General features: G+C 52.9%; 1 protein-coding gene across 7 annotated transcripts in view; it reads left to right on the plus strand.

The window, feature by feature from the left end:
• The window catches only part of SORBS3 (sorbin and SH3 domain containing 3), a 28,134-nt gene that overhangs the window by 8,109 nt on the left and 6,092 nt on the right, over nt 1-13,933 (plus strand). For 4 of the 7 annotated variants that reach the window (XM_088838026.1, XM_088838031.1, XM_088838030.1 and 1 more), the window contains 13 exons: nt 783-846; nt 3,517-3,555; nt 4,136-4,229; nt 6,244-6,334; nt 6,663-6,749; nt 6,845-6,898; nt 7,968-8,054; nt 8,510-8,556; nt 8,980-9,113; nt 9,334-9,386; nt 9,509-9,555; nt 9,718-9,832; nt 12,872-12,997. In XM_088838026.1, the coding sequence (XP_088694152.1) occupies nt 783-846; nt 3,517-3,555; nt 4,136-4,229; nt 6,244-6,334; nt 6,663-6,749; nt 6,845-6,898; nt 7,968-8,054; nt 8,510-8,556; nt 8,980-9,113; nt 9,334-9,386; nt 9,509-9,555; nt 9,718-9,832; nt 12,872-12,997 (1,038 nt within the window). The remainder of the gene's footprint in view (nt 1-782; nt 847-3,516; nt 3,556-4,135; nt 4,230-6,243; nt 6,335-6,662; nt 6,750-6,844; nt 6,899-7,967; nt 8,055-8,509; nt 8,557-8,979; nt 9,114-9,333; nt 9,387-9,508; nt 9,556-9,717; nt 9,833-12,871; nt 12,998-13,933) is intronic. The other 3 variants (XM_088838029.1, XM_088838027.1, XM_088838025.1) reach the window with 2 other exon arrangements.

Below are 13,933 nucleotides of genomic sequence, written 5' to 3' on the forward strand. Positions count from 1 at the left end.
CTACCCCACAGGTTCTTGATGGTAGAAAGCCACTGCTGTAGGGCTGACCCCCATTCGTGGCCCTGGGCCTGGCACGGCACTGGTGAAATGGTTGCTGAGAAAGTGACTGACTGAATGGGTGAACGAGAGTCCTGAGTGAGGCCTGATGGCGCAGCAGGCTTGGAGGATCTGAAGGATTCCTGCTGGGAGGACCTGCCCTTCCACCACTCCCAGGCCTATCCTGAGCCAGCTGTCTGCCTCTAGTTCCTTATCAGAGACTCAGACTGGTAACATAGCTGAGGCAGAAGAAGTGAAATACCTTCCTACCCTACCCCCCACCAATACGGTTTATTTTTCATTATGTAGAAACACATGTTCTTTGTAGAATCGTCAGAAACACATAAAAAGAAAAAAAAATATAAGCCACCCCAGATCTCACAATTTAGGGCTCATCACTGGTGGAGATTCTTCCATATATTTGGGTATTTTTTTTTTTTATAATTGAAAAAAATTTTTTTTTGGCCAAGCCACACAGCATGTGGGATCTTAGTTCCCCGACCAGGGATTGAACCCACGCTCCCTGCATTGGGAGCACTGAGTCTTAACCACTGGACCACCAGGGAAGTCCCCCTTCTGTTTATCTTACTCAAACATAACAGACTACATGGAGTTATTGTTACTAAAGATGTCACAACAGCCCACCCAGGGGGCTTCAAGGATGGCCAGAGAAAAGACTCAGCGAGGAAAACTGTCTGTGGCTTGATATTGGGAGGGTGGCCTGACTTTGCCTTCTTTGATCCCAGAGTGTTGACAGCCCCAGGGACTGGTACCGAAGAATGTTCAAGCAGATCCACCGGAAAATGCCAGGTGAGACCCCCTTCTGGGGCCCTTTCTCTGCCTGAGTGGGCTTGGGCCCCTGGGGCACGGGGAGTGAGAGGCAGACAAGGAGACTTACCTGTCCGGGAAGTGTCTCCACTCATCCCAGGCTCTGGGGTGAGTGAATGCTAAAACAGGTCAAAGGAGGGAACCGCCAATCTCCTCCCTGTAAGGAGAACAATGACCAGACACTATCCCCAGTGAGGGTCTGGGAAGCTGTGTGGTCACACATTCGTTCGGTCAGTCCCTTAACCATGTGTTCAGCACTTGCTGTTTGCTGACTACTATTCTAGGTGCTAAAGACAAAACAGGGAACAAAAAAATGTTGTTCCTGCCTTAGCAAAGCTTGAGAGAGAAGGGGTCACAGAATAAACACATAGTCATTTAATATGGCAGATGGTGGTAAGGGCTAGGGAGAAAAGGTCGGGAGAGTGCCCAGGGCAGGAAGGCTGTCACTTCACACGGGCTGGTCAGGAAAGGCCCCTGAGAAGTGGCTTCTGAGCTGACAGCTAAGGTTGTGAAGTTGTTGTCCCTGCAGGGCTGGGGGAGCAGGGTTGCTGCATGGGGAGCATGGGGAACCCAGAGGCAGAGCAGGCCAGATTTGTTCTGGGGCCACAGAGAGGGGCTGGACTGCAGTGAGAGGGGCACGCGGTGGAAAAGGAACGCAAAGATGCTGGGGTCAGGTCACCCAGGGCCTTGGGCTTTTACTCTACAAGAACCGAGGAGCCCCCAGGAGGCTCCGAGCTGAAGAGTGAGTGACAGGCTCTGACAGGTGGTGGCTGAAGTGACTCCCTCTGGCTGCCAGGTGGGGAAGAGATGGGGCCGGGTGGAGGCAAGGGACCAGTCAGGAGGTCTGGCCAAAATCCAGGCTAAAGATGACAGTGTCTCAGATCAGGGCAGTAGCAGCGGGTCTGGTGGGATTCTGGAGACAGAATCATGGTAATTTGATGATGGATTGGATGTGGCGTGAAAGAGACCAGTCAGGGATGACTTTCAACCTGAGTGAGCCCATGAAGTTGCCCTTTATAAATGTATATACACACAGGAAAGGCGGGGAGGGGTTGTGTGTGTGCAAGTCTAAGGGGCGTTCAGTTTTAGATACGGTTCATACAAGTGGCAGTTGATGTTTTTGAATCGCTAAGTCCTGTCTGTCTTTAGTGATCCCAAGCACTGTAGCCCACCAGGCTCGTCTGTCCATGGGATTTTCCCAGGCAAGAATGCTGGAGTGGGTTCCATTTCCTTCTCCAGGGGCTCTTTCCCACCCAGTGATCGAACCTGCATCTTTGGCATTGAAGGCAGATTCTTTACCACTGAGCCACTGGGCAGTTGATAAACAGGTCTGTAGTTCCTGGGGTAAGGCTTAAGCTGCAGATGGAAATAGCAAGGACCCACTTAAAGAGATTTTTGGTGTAAAGGTCCCCCAAGTAGCCACTTAAAGAGATTTTTGGTATAAAGGTCCCCCAAGTAGCTCCGATATACAGCTAAAGTTAGGAGTCCCTGGAATAGACAGTATTTTTTAAGGTAGAAGACTGGACCAGATCACCCAGGGAGATGGAGAGACAGAGGCCCAGGGACTGAGCCCTGAAGCACTTGCTTGGAGAGATGGGCAGGAATCAACTAGGCTGCCTGGGAAGGGGCAGCTTGGGAGGCAGGAGGAAAACCAGAGTAGTCTCCCTGAAGCCAAGTGACAAGAAATTTCTAAAGAAGGAAGTGAACCTCTGTGACTGATGCTGCTGATGATCAGGTGGAACTGACCATTTGATCTGGTAACATGGAGGTCACTGGAGTCCTTGACGAGGGTGGCTCAGGCTAAAAGCCTGCTTATCAGGAAGTGGAATTGATGACACTGAGTTTCTTATGGTCAGCATGTATGCAACCCTATGGACTGTAGCCTGCCAGGCTCCTCTGTTCATGGGATTCTCCAGGCAAGAATACTGGACTGGGTTGCCCTGCCCTCCTCCAGGGGATCTTCCCAACCCAGAGATTGAACCTGTGTCTCTTATGTCTCCTGCATTGGCACGTGGGTTCTTTATCACTAGCGCCATCTGGGAAGCCCCTTATGGCCAGTAGTTGGCTGCAAAGGAAAGCAGAAAACTCCAAGAACTGGAGGAAGGTGTGGGATCCAGAGAGGGGGGTTGTGGTTTGCGTTTAAGGTCAGACCTGTGGTTACATGTCTGTGTGCCAAGGAAATCAAGAGGGTTGGCTGGTTAGTAGCTCTTCCTTGGAGGCCCCAGAAAGTCCTGAGCACCTTGAAGACTGGGTCTGGGCAAAGGGGGGAAGATTTAGAAGAGGGTGCAGAAAGGGCAAGAGGGTGAAGGGGAAGTGGAATTCTCCAAATTGACCTGGCGAGGGCAGGTCTCCAAAGGTCAGGGAGAGGGTGTGTGTGGGAACGCAGGGAGGGAAGGACAGGAGGGTTTGGGCAAGGCCACTGCCCTCTTGGCTCGCTCAGGCCCTAAGGCAGCCAGAGGCATTTCAAGCCCTCCTGAGAACTGCCCTCCCAATTCCTTCCCTCCCTCGAGACATTCTTTAGGCTCTGACTCAGCCCTGGGCCCCTGCTCTAGGCAGGAAGGACTGGGAGCCTCTGGGGCTGCCTCCCAGGGCTCCCCATCCTTGTCCTCACTTGCTGCCCCCACCCTGACCTATTCCTTTCTGCTACCCTAGACCTACAGCTGGACTGGACCTTCGAGGAGGCACCCAAAGGTGAAGGCAGGGGTGGGGTGGTGGCATGCCCCAGCCCGGCGCCTGCATTTACCCCTCCCTTCAGCCACACCTGGCTTTGGGGCTCCCCAGTTGGCTCAGCTCAACTTGTGAAGTTTAGTACAGCCCATTTCCGTGAACTCCAAATCCCCTGGTCCATGGTATTAATAATTCAGAGCCTCTGAGTCACTGTCCAGCAAATGCCTAGCCCTGGCTCTGCTTTCTCTGGGCCTCTCTTTTCTCACGTGTAAAATGGGAACACCCCAGAACCCACTCCAGTATTCTTGCCTGGAGAATCCCATGGACAGAGGAGCCTGGCGGGCTACAGTCCACAGGGTCGCAAACAGTCGGACACGACTGAGCCGCTTCACTTTCTTCACTTTCAGATGTTTCAAAGGCTTGGTGAAGAGTGTAAAGCTCTTGGCACCCAGCCCATACTTACTGGTCCAGAGAATCACCCCTGTTCCCACCAGCCATCCAGGAGCGTGGGTGGGGGTGGGCTAGAACCTTCCATGGTCACCCAGGTGCCCTCAACCCCAGCTTTCACGTCTCACCACCCAAGTTTATTTTCTCTCACTTTCAGTGGATTCTTCCTCTGCCACCTCTGCAGACTCAAGGCATCCAGGACCCCAGCAAAGACCACCTGCCAGGCCAAACCAGACATCGCCTCTGAGCGGGTGAGCCATCAAGGGGAGGGCCCCAGAGCTGCAGAGGGGTGCCTGCTTCCTTGAGGGGACTGGCACCCCCTGGTGGCCACCGCTGGCACAGTCTCACACCAGGCAGGCAGGCTCCCGCCCATGGCTCTGCCCCTTCTCAGGGTTCCCACTGCTTGAGATCCTTTCCATGCCACCAGAGCCAAAGGGGGACGACCTGACTGCTCTTTGTGGTCAGGACCGCCTGGGATGCCTCTGTATTTGGTGGCAGGAATTCATCACCCCAAAAGTCCAGGCCTCTTTTGGGGTGGACAGTCGGGTAGCCCGTGGCTAGGCATGGACCTGCAGCCATCCACTCTGAAGCCTGCGAGAAAACAAGGGGCAGAGAGGATCTCAGGCTTTGTCCCAGATGCCACCGAGAGGAACCCTCCAGACAGGTCAAGGACGCAGTGGATCTTTTCTGAGCAAACCACACAAGCTCAGCCCAAGCTGCAGGGGCTCAGCCCAACCTCAGGAAGCAGGAGGCTCTCTCGTCACAGTGTCACTAGTGAGTTTCTGATTCCTTTCTGGGAACGGAGTGACCTCATTAGCCTGGCCTTAACTGGGCTGTGGCTCTTGGCATCATCAATAAGGTAGAGACTAAGATTTGGTCAAGATTTGGACCCAGATTTCTGGATTCTTGCCTGGAAAATTCCATGGACAGAGGAGCCTGGCAGGCTGCAGCCCATGGGTCGCAAAAAGTTGGACACAACTGAGCACGCACACGCATCTGGATTCAAACCAGTGTGCTGCTCTAGCCATGTGACCTTGACCGAGGTATCCAGTCTAAGCTTCTCTAGCTCCATCTGTTAGATGGGATCAGAGTGTGGCATGACGACCAAAGCATACCGCAAGTCTCCACAAACATGATTATCAGACGAGCTTGATTATGACTAGTTGTTGTTCAGCTGCAGTCATGTCCGACTCTTTGTGACCCCATGGACTGCAGCACGCCAGGCTCCTGTGTCCTCCACGATCTCCTGGAGCTTGCTCAAATTCATGTCCATGGAGTCAGTGATGCTTGTCCTCTGTTGTCCCCTTCTCCTGCCTTCAATCTTCCCTAACATCAGGGTCTTTTCCAATGAGTCTGTTCTTCCTATCAGGTGGCCACAGTATTGGAGCTGCAGCTTCAGCATCAGTCCTTCCAATTATGACTAGAGCTTCCTTAAATTAGGAACAATGTATTCCATTCTCATATCACTGTTGTTAGTGATGTTCTTCCTAGAGCAGAGTCATAGTAACAGCCGACAAATCCTGACCCTCCCCTCAGACATTCCATAACTTGATAAGCTTGGTACAGTGGTTCCACTTTGTGAAAACATTCAAACTCAGCAGAAACTGGAAGATTTCAGCCAGCCAAGAAGGGCGTCCTGGAAGGACACTCAGGTAACTGTGACAGATGACATCAATGATCTAGCACCCCAGGGAGCTGAGACCTGTGGAGCAGAAGTAACTTGTTCAGAGTTCCTGGGTCAGGCCTGTAGGCTCTTTCCCCTGACCTGAGTTCTCCAGGAACTAAGATGTAGCCTCACACCCTTGGGTATGGGTGCAAGACCACTTGGTCATGGCGACCAACTTCATCGAAGCTGCACAGACATACATGCCCACAGTCATGGGACCAGACAGAACCCAAATGCAGGATGTTTCACCAAGGCCAGCAGGAAACGGACTGGCCACTTCTGGAGCAGATGTGTTTGTGTTAGCCCGTGTCTTGGGTGTCTCGGGTCTGTTCCCTCACCTAAGATTCTCCACACCCTTATAAAGGTGGGAGTCATTCTCATATCATAGGTGTTGAATCAGAGGCTCTGAGACCAAAGGAGACACAGCTAAGTGATGGGACTGGAATTTGAATTCAGCGCTAATAACATTTTACTATTTAACACTGCTTCCACAGCCCAGAGCAGGTAGGGAGGGGTGAGCTCGCTCCCAAGGACTGTGTGCTCACGCCTGCCTCTGTTTCCCTAAAAGGAAACTGAAAGATGTCTTTCCCTTTCTTTAGAAGAAGCTGGGACGTCTCTGAAGAGTCTCTCAGAAGCACCTTCAGTTGCAGTCCTGGAGCACCCTCCTCCCTGCACCAGACCTCAAAGCAGGTAGCTTGCCCAGCATCCCCTCTCCCCGCCCAGCATTTCCCCCATCACCATGCTCTTTGGTCAGGCCCTCTGCTGCAGTCGTCGGCATAGTCTGTATAGTCCATGGGGTCGCAAAGAGTCAGACACAACTGAGCCACTTTCACTTTCTGCTGCAAGCACAGGTAAAGCTGTTCTTCATCTTGGAGCCTGTGCAGCCAGAAGATCCTGGAATTCTTGGGAGGGTGCTGATGGGCATGGAAGTGGACAGTGGCTGAAAGCCTGCTTCTTGAGCCTGGCCAGTGTCCCGGTACCCCTTTCTTCAAGCTGATGCTTACTCCCTGCCATGCAGGTGCTCAGACGCCGAGATAAAGCTGACAATGTCTGGACGGAAGAATCCTGGAACCAGTTTCTGCAAGAACTAGAGACTGGGCAGAAGGTGTGTGGGCCTGGTTCTCTGGAAAAGGATATACCCTCAAATCGTGCATTGGGGGAGCGATTTCACCCCCTCTGACTCAATCTTCCCACTTTTAGCCCAAGAAACCACTGGTAGACGACCCTGTTGAGAAGCCCTCCCAGCCCATTGAGGTGTGTACTATGGGCAGGTGGGTGGGAGTGGACACAATATGTTGGGGGACCAGTGAGGGACTTTCTGGGTGGTCAAGGTCCCCATGACCATGGGCCAAGGCCATGGACTCAAAACTCTGACCCTCTCCAGTCCCATACGGTTTAGCTCTGTACCCCCAGCATCAGGACAGTGCCTGGCATAATACAGTGTGTGAAAGTGTTAGTTGCTCAGTCATGTTTGACTCTGCAACCCCATGGACTGTCGCCCACCAGGCTCCTCCGTCCACGAAATTCTCCAGGCAAGAATACTGGAGTGGGGTAGCCATTCCCATCTCCAGGGAATTGCCCCAACCTAGGGATCGAACCCAGGTCTCCTGCAGTGCAGGCAGATTCTTTACTGTCTGACTCACCAGGGAAGCCTCTGGCATACAGTAGGCGCTCAGTAAACATGTGTTGAAAATTGTGTGTTCATCATGGCAGGCTGAGAAGAGACTGGTCAGTGTGGACTGGAATTGTCAGGAAGTATTCTTGAAGATGGAGCTTGGAGGCCAGGCAAAGAGAGGGGGTGTCCAGGATGGGGGTGACACAGGCAGAGGCTGGAAGGGCGCGCGCGCGCGCGTGTGTGTGTGTGTGTGTGTGTGTGTAACACCCAGCAGCTGGACTGGCTGTGGGAGGGAGGGCGGGGTTGGATAGAGTGAAGTCAGGCGGTGGAGGGCCATAAAAGACTTGACAGGAGAGGAAGTAGGGAGCCTGGTAGGCTCCTGAACAGAGAAGGAACCTGACAGTACATGGTCCTGAAACACATCAGGAAATGCTAAAGTGTTACCCTGGGAGTAAGGGATGGGTGAGCTGGGTCAGCAGGGAGGGCCCTCCTGACACCCCAAGACACACCTCCTGGCAGGCCCAGAGGTAGTCAGCCTGGCCTGGCCCGGCGCCCTGAGCCTGCCCTTTACCCCAGCGCCCCGTGCTTTGACGTGTTGTCATTGGGCTTCTCACATCTGACTTTGGCCCAGCCCAGCTCCCCCTACGGTACACTCCCCGCCCCCCACCTTGACCCTGGCCCAAGTCTCTCCGCACAACCCGCCCCCAGGTCCTGCTGGAGAGGGAGCTGGCCAAGCTGAGCGCCGAGCTGGACAAGGACCTGCGGGCAATCGAGACTGGGCTGCCGTGCCCCAAGGTACCGGCCCCCCGGGGCCCTCCTGGTGGGCGCAGGAACCCCGAGCCGCGCAGGCATGGCTTTGGTGGGAGGGCAGGCCGACAAGAGGCATCGCCTCCAGCTGCACTCGCGACCTTGGGCGACTCCATCCAAGTCTCCTCCCCAAAGTGCGGGGCGATCACTGTTCCTAGCGACCCCTAAGAGCCCTCCCCGGGCCGACTCCACGTCAGCCTGCCCTCCGGAGCCGGAGGGGTCCCTCGCCCCCGGGACCTCAGCCCCGGGGCCCCCTGTCCCGGCCTTCCCTCCCCCTTCCACGCCCGCGGTCCCTCCCCCGGCTCCTCGCTCCTCCCGCTCCCGGCCCGCCGCCCCGCGTGCCTCCCGCCCCTCCTCTCCCGCTCCCCCTCCGGCCCCCTTCCCCGCCGCAAACTTTTCCGGAGGCGGCGTCCCGGCCTTGACCGCGCTGGTCTTCCGCACAGAGCTCTCAGGCGCCCCGACGGTCCCGGGAGCCGCGGCCCCCAGCGCGGTGAGTGGCGGCGGAGACGTGGCGCGGGGAGGGGTGGCGAGCCCGGGACGCCGGCGGCGGGCGGAGGGGTGGGAGCGCGGAGAGGGGCCGCTCGTCGGCCGGGGTGGGGGGCCGTCCCCGGTCCTCCGAGAGAAGCCGGTTCCCCGGCCCGGGGGCTCGGGTCGCAGCGGCGAGGGGATCCGCGCTCGCTCCCGCCTCCCCCACCCCCGGGCCGCACCCTTTCCCGGCCTTGACCGCTCGGGAAGTAGGACATCCTGCTGAGGGCCCGGGACCTGGGAGACGCCTCGGGAGAAGGAGGGGTGGGGTCGGGGAGACGAGGCGGGGAGGAAGTGACCGGGGTCGGGGGGCATTCGGGCGGGCAGTGGGGAGCCGGGTCGGGGGTGAAGCTCCAGACAGGTGGCTCACTCGTGTGTCCCCGCACAGCCCGGCCTCCGCCTGGAGCTCCAGCTCCCCGAATGCACTTTACCCGAGTTCCTCCCTGAGCCCCCACAGGATGGCGGATGGAGGAAGCCCCTTCCTAGGTCGGAGGGACTTTGTCTACCCTTCCTCAACTCGAGGTGAGAACCAGATCCTGCTGTTGTTCTCACCCAGACGGCCTCCTCTGCCACCATCACTGCTCCAGATAAGGTGGTGCCCCTGCAGAGGTAGCAGGAAGGTCACGGAACCCCCCTGTTCCCACTGGTTCCTGTCCTGGGCAGGGAGGGGGGAGCAGAGCCCCATCCCAGCCCTGCCCCCCAAGACATGGCCTTCCCAAGCTGAGGCAGTGCTTCTCCACAGACCCTAGTGCCTCTGATCCAGGGGGCAGCCCTGCCAGGAAGGAAGAGAAAAAGGTAAGGGGGGGTGGGACCATCAGGGTCAGGGTGCAAGGAGGGCCTGGGGTGGGTCCCGGTGACTGCTCTTGCCTACTTGCCGGCTGAATGAATGAGGTCACCTGCTCTCTCCCCCTGCCCAGAGGAAGGCCGCCCGGCTCAAGTTTGACTTCCAGGCCCAGTCCCCTAAGTAAGTACCATTCTGCCCCTTGCCTTCCCTGTGGCAGTCCCTGGGAGGACAGGACTGCAGTGTGCCCCCCTAGAGGGAGGGGAGGGATTCTGGGGGTGCTGGGCAGAGTCTGGAGGACCCTGAGGACTTCAGATTGCTGAATGTCCTTGCTCTGGCCTTCAGGGAGCTGACTCTGAAGAAAGGTGACATTGTCTACATCCACAAGGAGGTGGACAAGAACTGGCTGGAGGGAGAGCACCATGGCCGCCTGGGCATCTTCCCTGCTAATTACGTGGAGGTGAGTTGGGGTGACAAGCAAGGGGTAGAAGGGTTTGCAGAGACTTAGAGAATGCAGATGCCCTTTAACCAGCCAGGGAGCCTCTCTAGAACTGGCTGCTCCCTCACACCTGGCAAGTTTCCTAAGACTAAAACCGTGAGCTGGGGTAGGGGCCAAGTCTCAGCCTCATTCGTGCCCTCCCATTCGTGCCTTAAATGTTTGTTAAGGGAGGCCTAAAGGTGGAGCCCAGATCAGGGGAAGAACCAAACAACCCAGTTCCTGTACTGGAGGCCATCAGCCCTCTCAGTGTCCCCCACTTTTACCACTCAGAATCCATCTCTCAAAACCTACATCTCCAGCTGTCTTTTGGGAAGAAATCTAACTGCAGCTGACAAGAATATGAAGTCTGAGACAGTTCACCAATCACATATACTTGTGTCATCTCCTTCCTGTGTATCACCTCCCTCGATCCCCTGATCAACCTGGCAAAGTGATAGCTCACCCCCATTTTACAGATGCACTGAGGTTTAGAGCCAAGTTGTTAAGTAGAAAATCTAGAATCTGAATCCAGAGACAAGGTTCTGGGTTTGATAGATATGGGGCTACAAGTTATTGAGTATTTGTATCTTTTAAGGAATTTCAGATTATCTAATTATCAGCATAAAGTTGTTCATAATATTTCATTATTATCCTCTTAAATATTTATTTGTTTTTGACTGCACTGGGTCTTCATTGCTGCGACTGGGCTTTCTCGAGTTGCAGCAAGTGAGACTACACTCTCTAGTTGTGGTCCATGGGCTTCTCATTGTGATGGCTTTTCTTGTTGCAGAACATGGAGTCTAGAGTGCTCAGGCTTCCCTAGTTGAGGTACACAAGCTTAGTCGCCCCAAGGCATGTGGTGTCTTCCCAGACCAGGGATTGAACCTATGTTTGTTATTATCGTCTTAATGTCAGTTCAGTTCAGTTCAGTCGTATCTGACTCTTTGTGACCCCATGAACCGCAGCATGCCAGGCCTCCCTGTCCATCACCAACTCCCAGAGTCCACCCAAACCCTTGTCCCTTGAGTCGGTGATGCCATCCAACCATCTCATCCTCTGTCGTCCCCTTCTCCTCCTGTCCTCAATCTTTCCCAGCATCAGGGTCTTTTCCAATGAGTCAGCTCTTTGCATCAGGTGGCCAAAGTATTGGAGTTTCAGCTTCAACATCAGTCCTTCCAATGAACACCCAGAATTGATCTCCTTTAGGATGGACTGGTTGGATCTCCTTGCAGTCCACGGGACTCTCACGAGTCTTCTCCAACACCACAGTTCAAAAGCATCAATTCTCCGGCGCTCAGCTTTCTTTATAGTCCAACTCTCACAACCATACGTGACCACTGGAAAAACCATAGCCTTGACTAGACGGACCTTTGTTGGCAAAGTAATGTCTCTGCTTTTTAATATGCTGTCTGGGTTTGTCATAACTTTCCTTCCAAGGAGTAAGCATCTTTTAATTTCATGGCTGCAGCGATTTTGGAACCCAGAAAAATAAAGTCAGCCACTGTTTCCACTGCTTCCGCATCTATTTGCCATGAAGTGATGGGACTGGATGCCATAATCTTAGTTTTCTGAATGTTGAGCTTTAAGTCAACTTTTTCACTCTCCTCTTTCACTTTCATCAAGAGGCTCTTTAGTTCTTCTTCACTTTCTGCCATAAGGGTGGTGTCATCTGCATATCTGATATTTCTCCTGGCAATCTTGATTCCAGCTTGTGCTTCTTCCAGCCCAGCATTTCTCATGATGTACTCTGCATATAAGTTAAATAAGCAGGGTGATGATATACAGCCTTGACGTACTCCTTTTCCTATTTGGAATCAGTCTGTTGTTCCACGTCCAGTTCTAACTGTTGCTTCCTGACCTGTGTACAGATTTCTCAAGAGGCAGGTGAGGTGGTCTGGTATTCCCATCTCTTGAAGAATTTTCCACAGTTTATTGTGATCCAAAGTAATGTCCTTTCTTTCATTCCCGACATTGATAATCTCTGTCTTTTCTTATTCTGGCTAGAAATTGGTTAATTTTATGGATCTTTTCAAAGAACCAACTTTCATTGATTTTTCTCTACTTTTGTTTTCAATTTCATTGATTTCTGCCTCTTCATTATTTCCTTTATTCAGCTTGGGTTAGGTTCTTTTCTAGTTTCTTAGAGTGGTAGTTCAGATTATTGATCTGAAACCTTTTCCTCCTAAATGTAAACATTTAATGCTATAAATTTCCCTCTAAGCATAGCTTTACCTACAACCCACAGATGTTGATTTTTTTTTTCATTCAACTCAGACTATTCTCATTTCCTTTGTGGCTTCCTCTTTGACCCGTCGATTGAGTCGTCTATTTCAGGCTCTTTATCTCATAGGCATTACTAGACCTCTATCCTTAAAACGATGTCCCTGATCCTGAAGTTCCACAAGTATATACAGTACTGCATGTCATCAGTCATTTACATCTAGAAATGCTGGAAGTGTTACTCAGTCACGTCCAACTCTGTGCGACCCCGTGGACTGTTGCCCCACCAGGCAATCGTCTGAGCCACCAAGGAAGTTCTTACGTCTTAGTATGAACTAGTTTATTAGCATTTTGATTTTTCTGAGTAGGATGAAGTGAAGAGAGCATGGCGACTCTGGGCACATGGTGGGGTAAAAGTGGAGGCGGGGGATGGACACTTGGTTCTAAGCAGTGGTGAAATTGTAGATCCTCACTTTTAGAACAGTTTACCAGGAGCTCCCTACTCCTTGGTACCTCTCATGTCCTTCTGTGCCCCAATTTAAACTCTCTCCTGTTTGCACTGCCATTGTCCACTCTGATAATGCCCACTCCACATAACCTCTGGTGAAAATTCTTCCTCTAGAAGCATTCTGGGGTTGACTACCCCCGTGCCCTGTGCTCACTGCTGGTACCCCCAGGCTTGTGTTTGGTATCTGTCTCCACTCTGGTCTGGGGACAGACCTTGCTCATATTGCTTCCCCAGGAGCCCAGGTCTGTGCCCAGTTGATACCCAAGCTGATCTCATGTCATCTCTTCCTCCAGGTGCTGCCAGCAGATGAGATTCCCAAGCCCATCAAGCCTCCGACCTACCAGGTGCTGGAGTATGGAGAAGCCGTGGCCCAGTACAACTTCAAGGGGGACCTGGAGGTGGAGCTTTCCTTCAGAAAAGTACGCTTGGCCAGGGGGAAAGGGGGTGGGGCAGGGCAAGGGCAGGTGAAGACATAGGTAAATGTGTGCAGTAAAAATATTCTTAAAAAAAAAAAACTCAGATATACCTATTTTCACTAGTGTTTCAGATTTTTTTTCTCAGTCTCTTTGGATATTTTTCCCTTAATTGTGCCTATTTTAATTTTTATTTATTTTTCTGGCTGCATAGGCTCTTTGTTGCGGCACACAGGCTTCTGTTACAGCACATGGGTTCTAGAGCACGTAAGCTCAGTAGTTGTGGCACTTAGGCTCTGCAGTTGTGGCGTGGGGGCTTAGTTGCCCCACAGCATGTACAATCTTAGTTCCCTGACCAGGGATTAAACCCGAGTCCCCTGTTTTGGTAGGTGGATTCTTAACCACTGGACCATCAGGGAAGTCTCCTGCCCAGTTTTATTTATTTATTTTAATTAATTTATTTGGTTGTCCTGGATCTTAGTTGCAGCATGTGGGATCTAGTTTCCTGACCAGGGACCGAACCTGGGTCCCCTGCCATTGGGAGTGCAGAGTCTTAGCCACTGAACCACCGGGGAAGTCCCTTGCCCATTTTTAAAATGTTCAAAACTTCTAGAGTAGTTGTGCTTTTTCTCAAGTTGCAGGTTGGTAGGCTGTGAGGATCACATCAGCATTTTAAAAAATAATAGAATGGAAGTCTTAGAATACCTTGCACGTAGAAAGGGTATTCCATCCAACTGTTAGACAGTTGTGTGTGTGGGTGTGGGTGTACTGGATTGATATTACAGCATATTCTTTGTACTATAGATAATGGTTCAGAAAGCTTGAAAAATGTTGAGACTTCCCTGACAGTCCAGTGGTTAAGGCTCTGCACTTCTAATGCCGGGGACACAGGTTCCATCCCTGGTCAGGGAATTAAGTTCCCACGTGCAATGCAGTGCAGCC

This window comes from Moschus berezovskii, chromosome 7 (genome assembly GCF_049115385.1).
Source record: "Moschus berezovskii isolate FMDL1 chromosome 7, NW_MosBer_1.0, whole genome shotgun sequence".
Lineage (NCBI taxonomy): Eukaryota > Metazoa > Chordata > Mammalia > Artiodactyla > Moschidae > Moschus > Moschus berezovskii.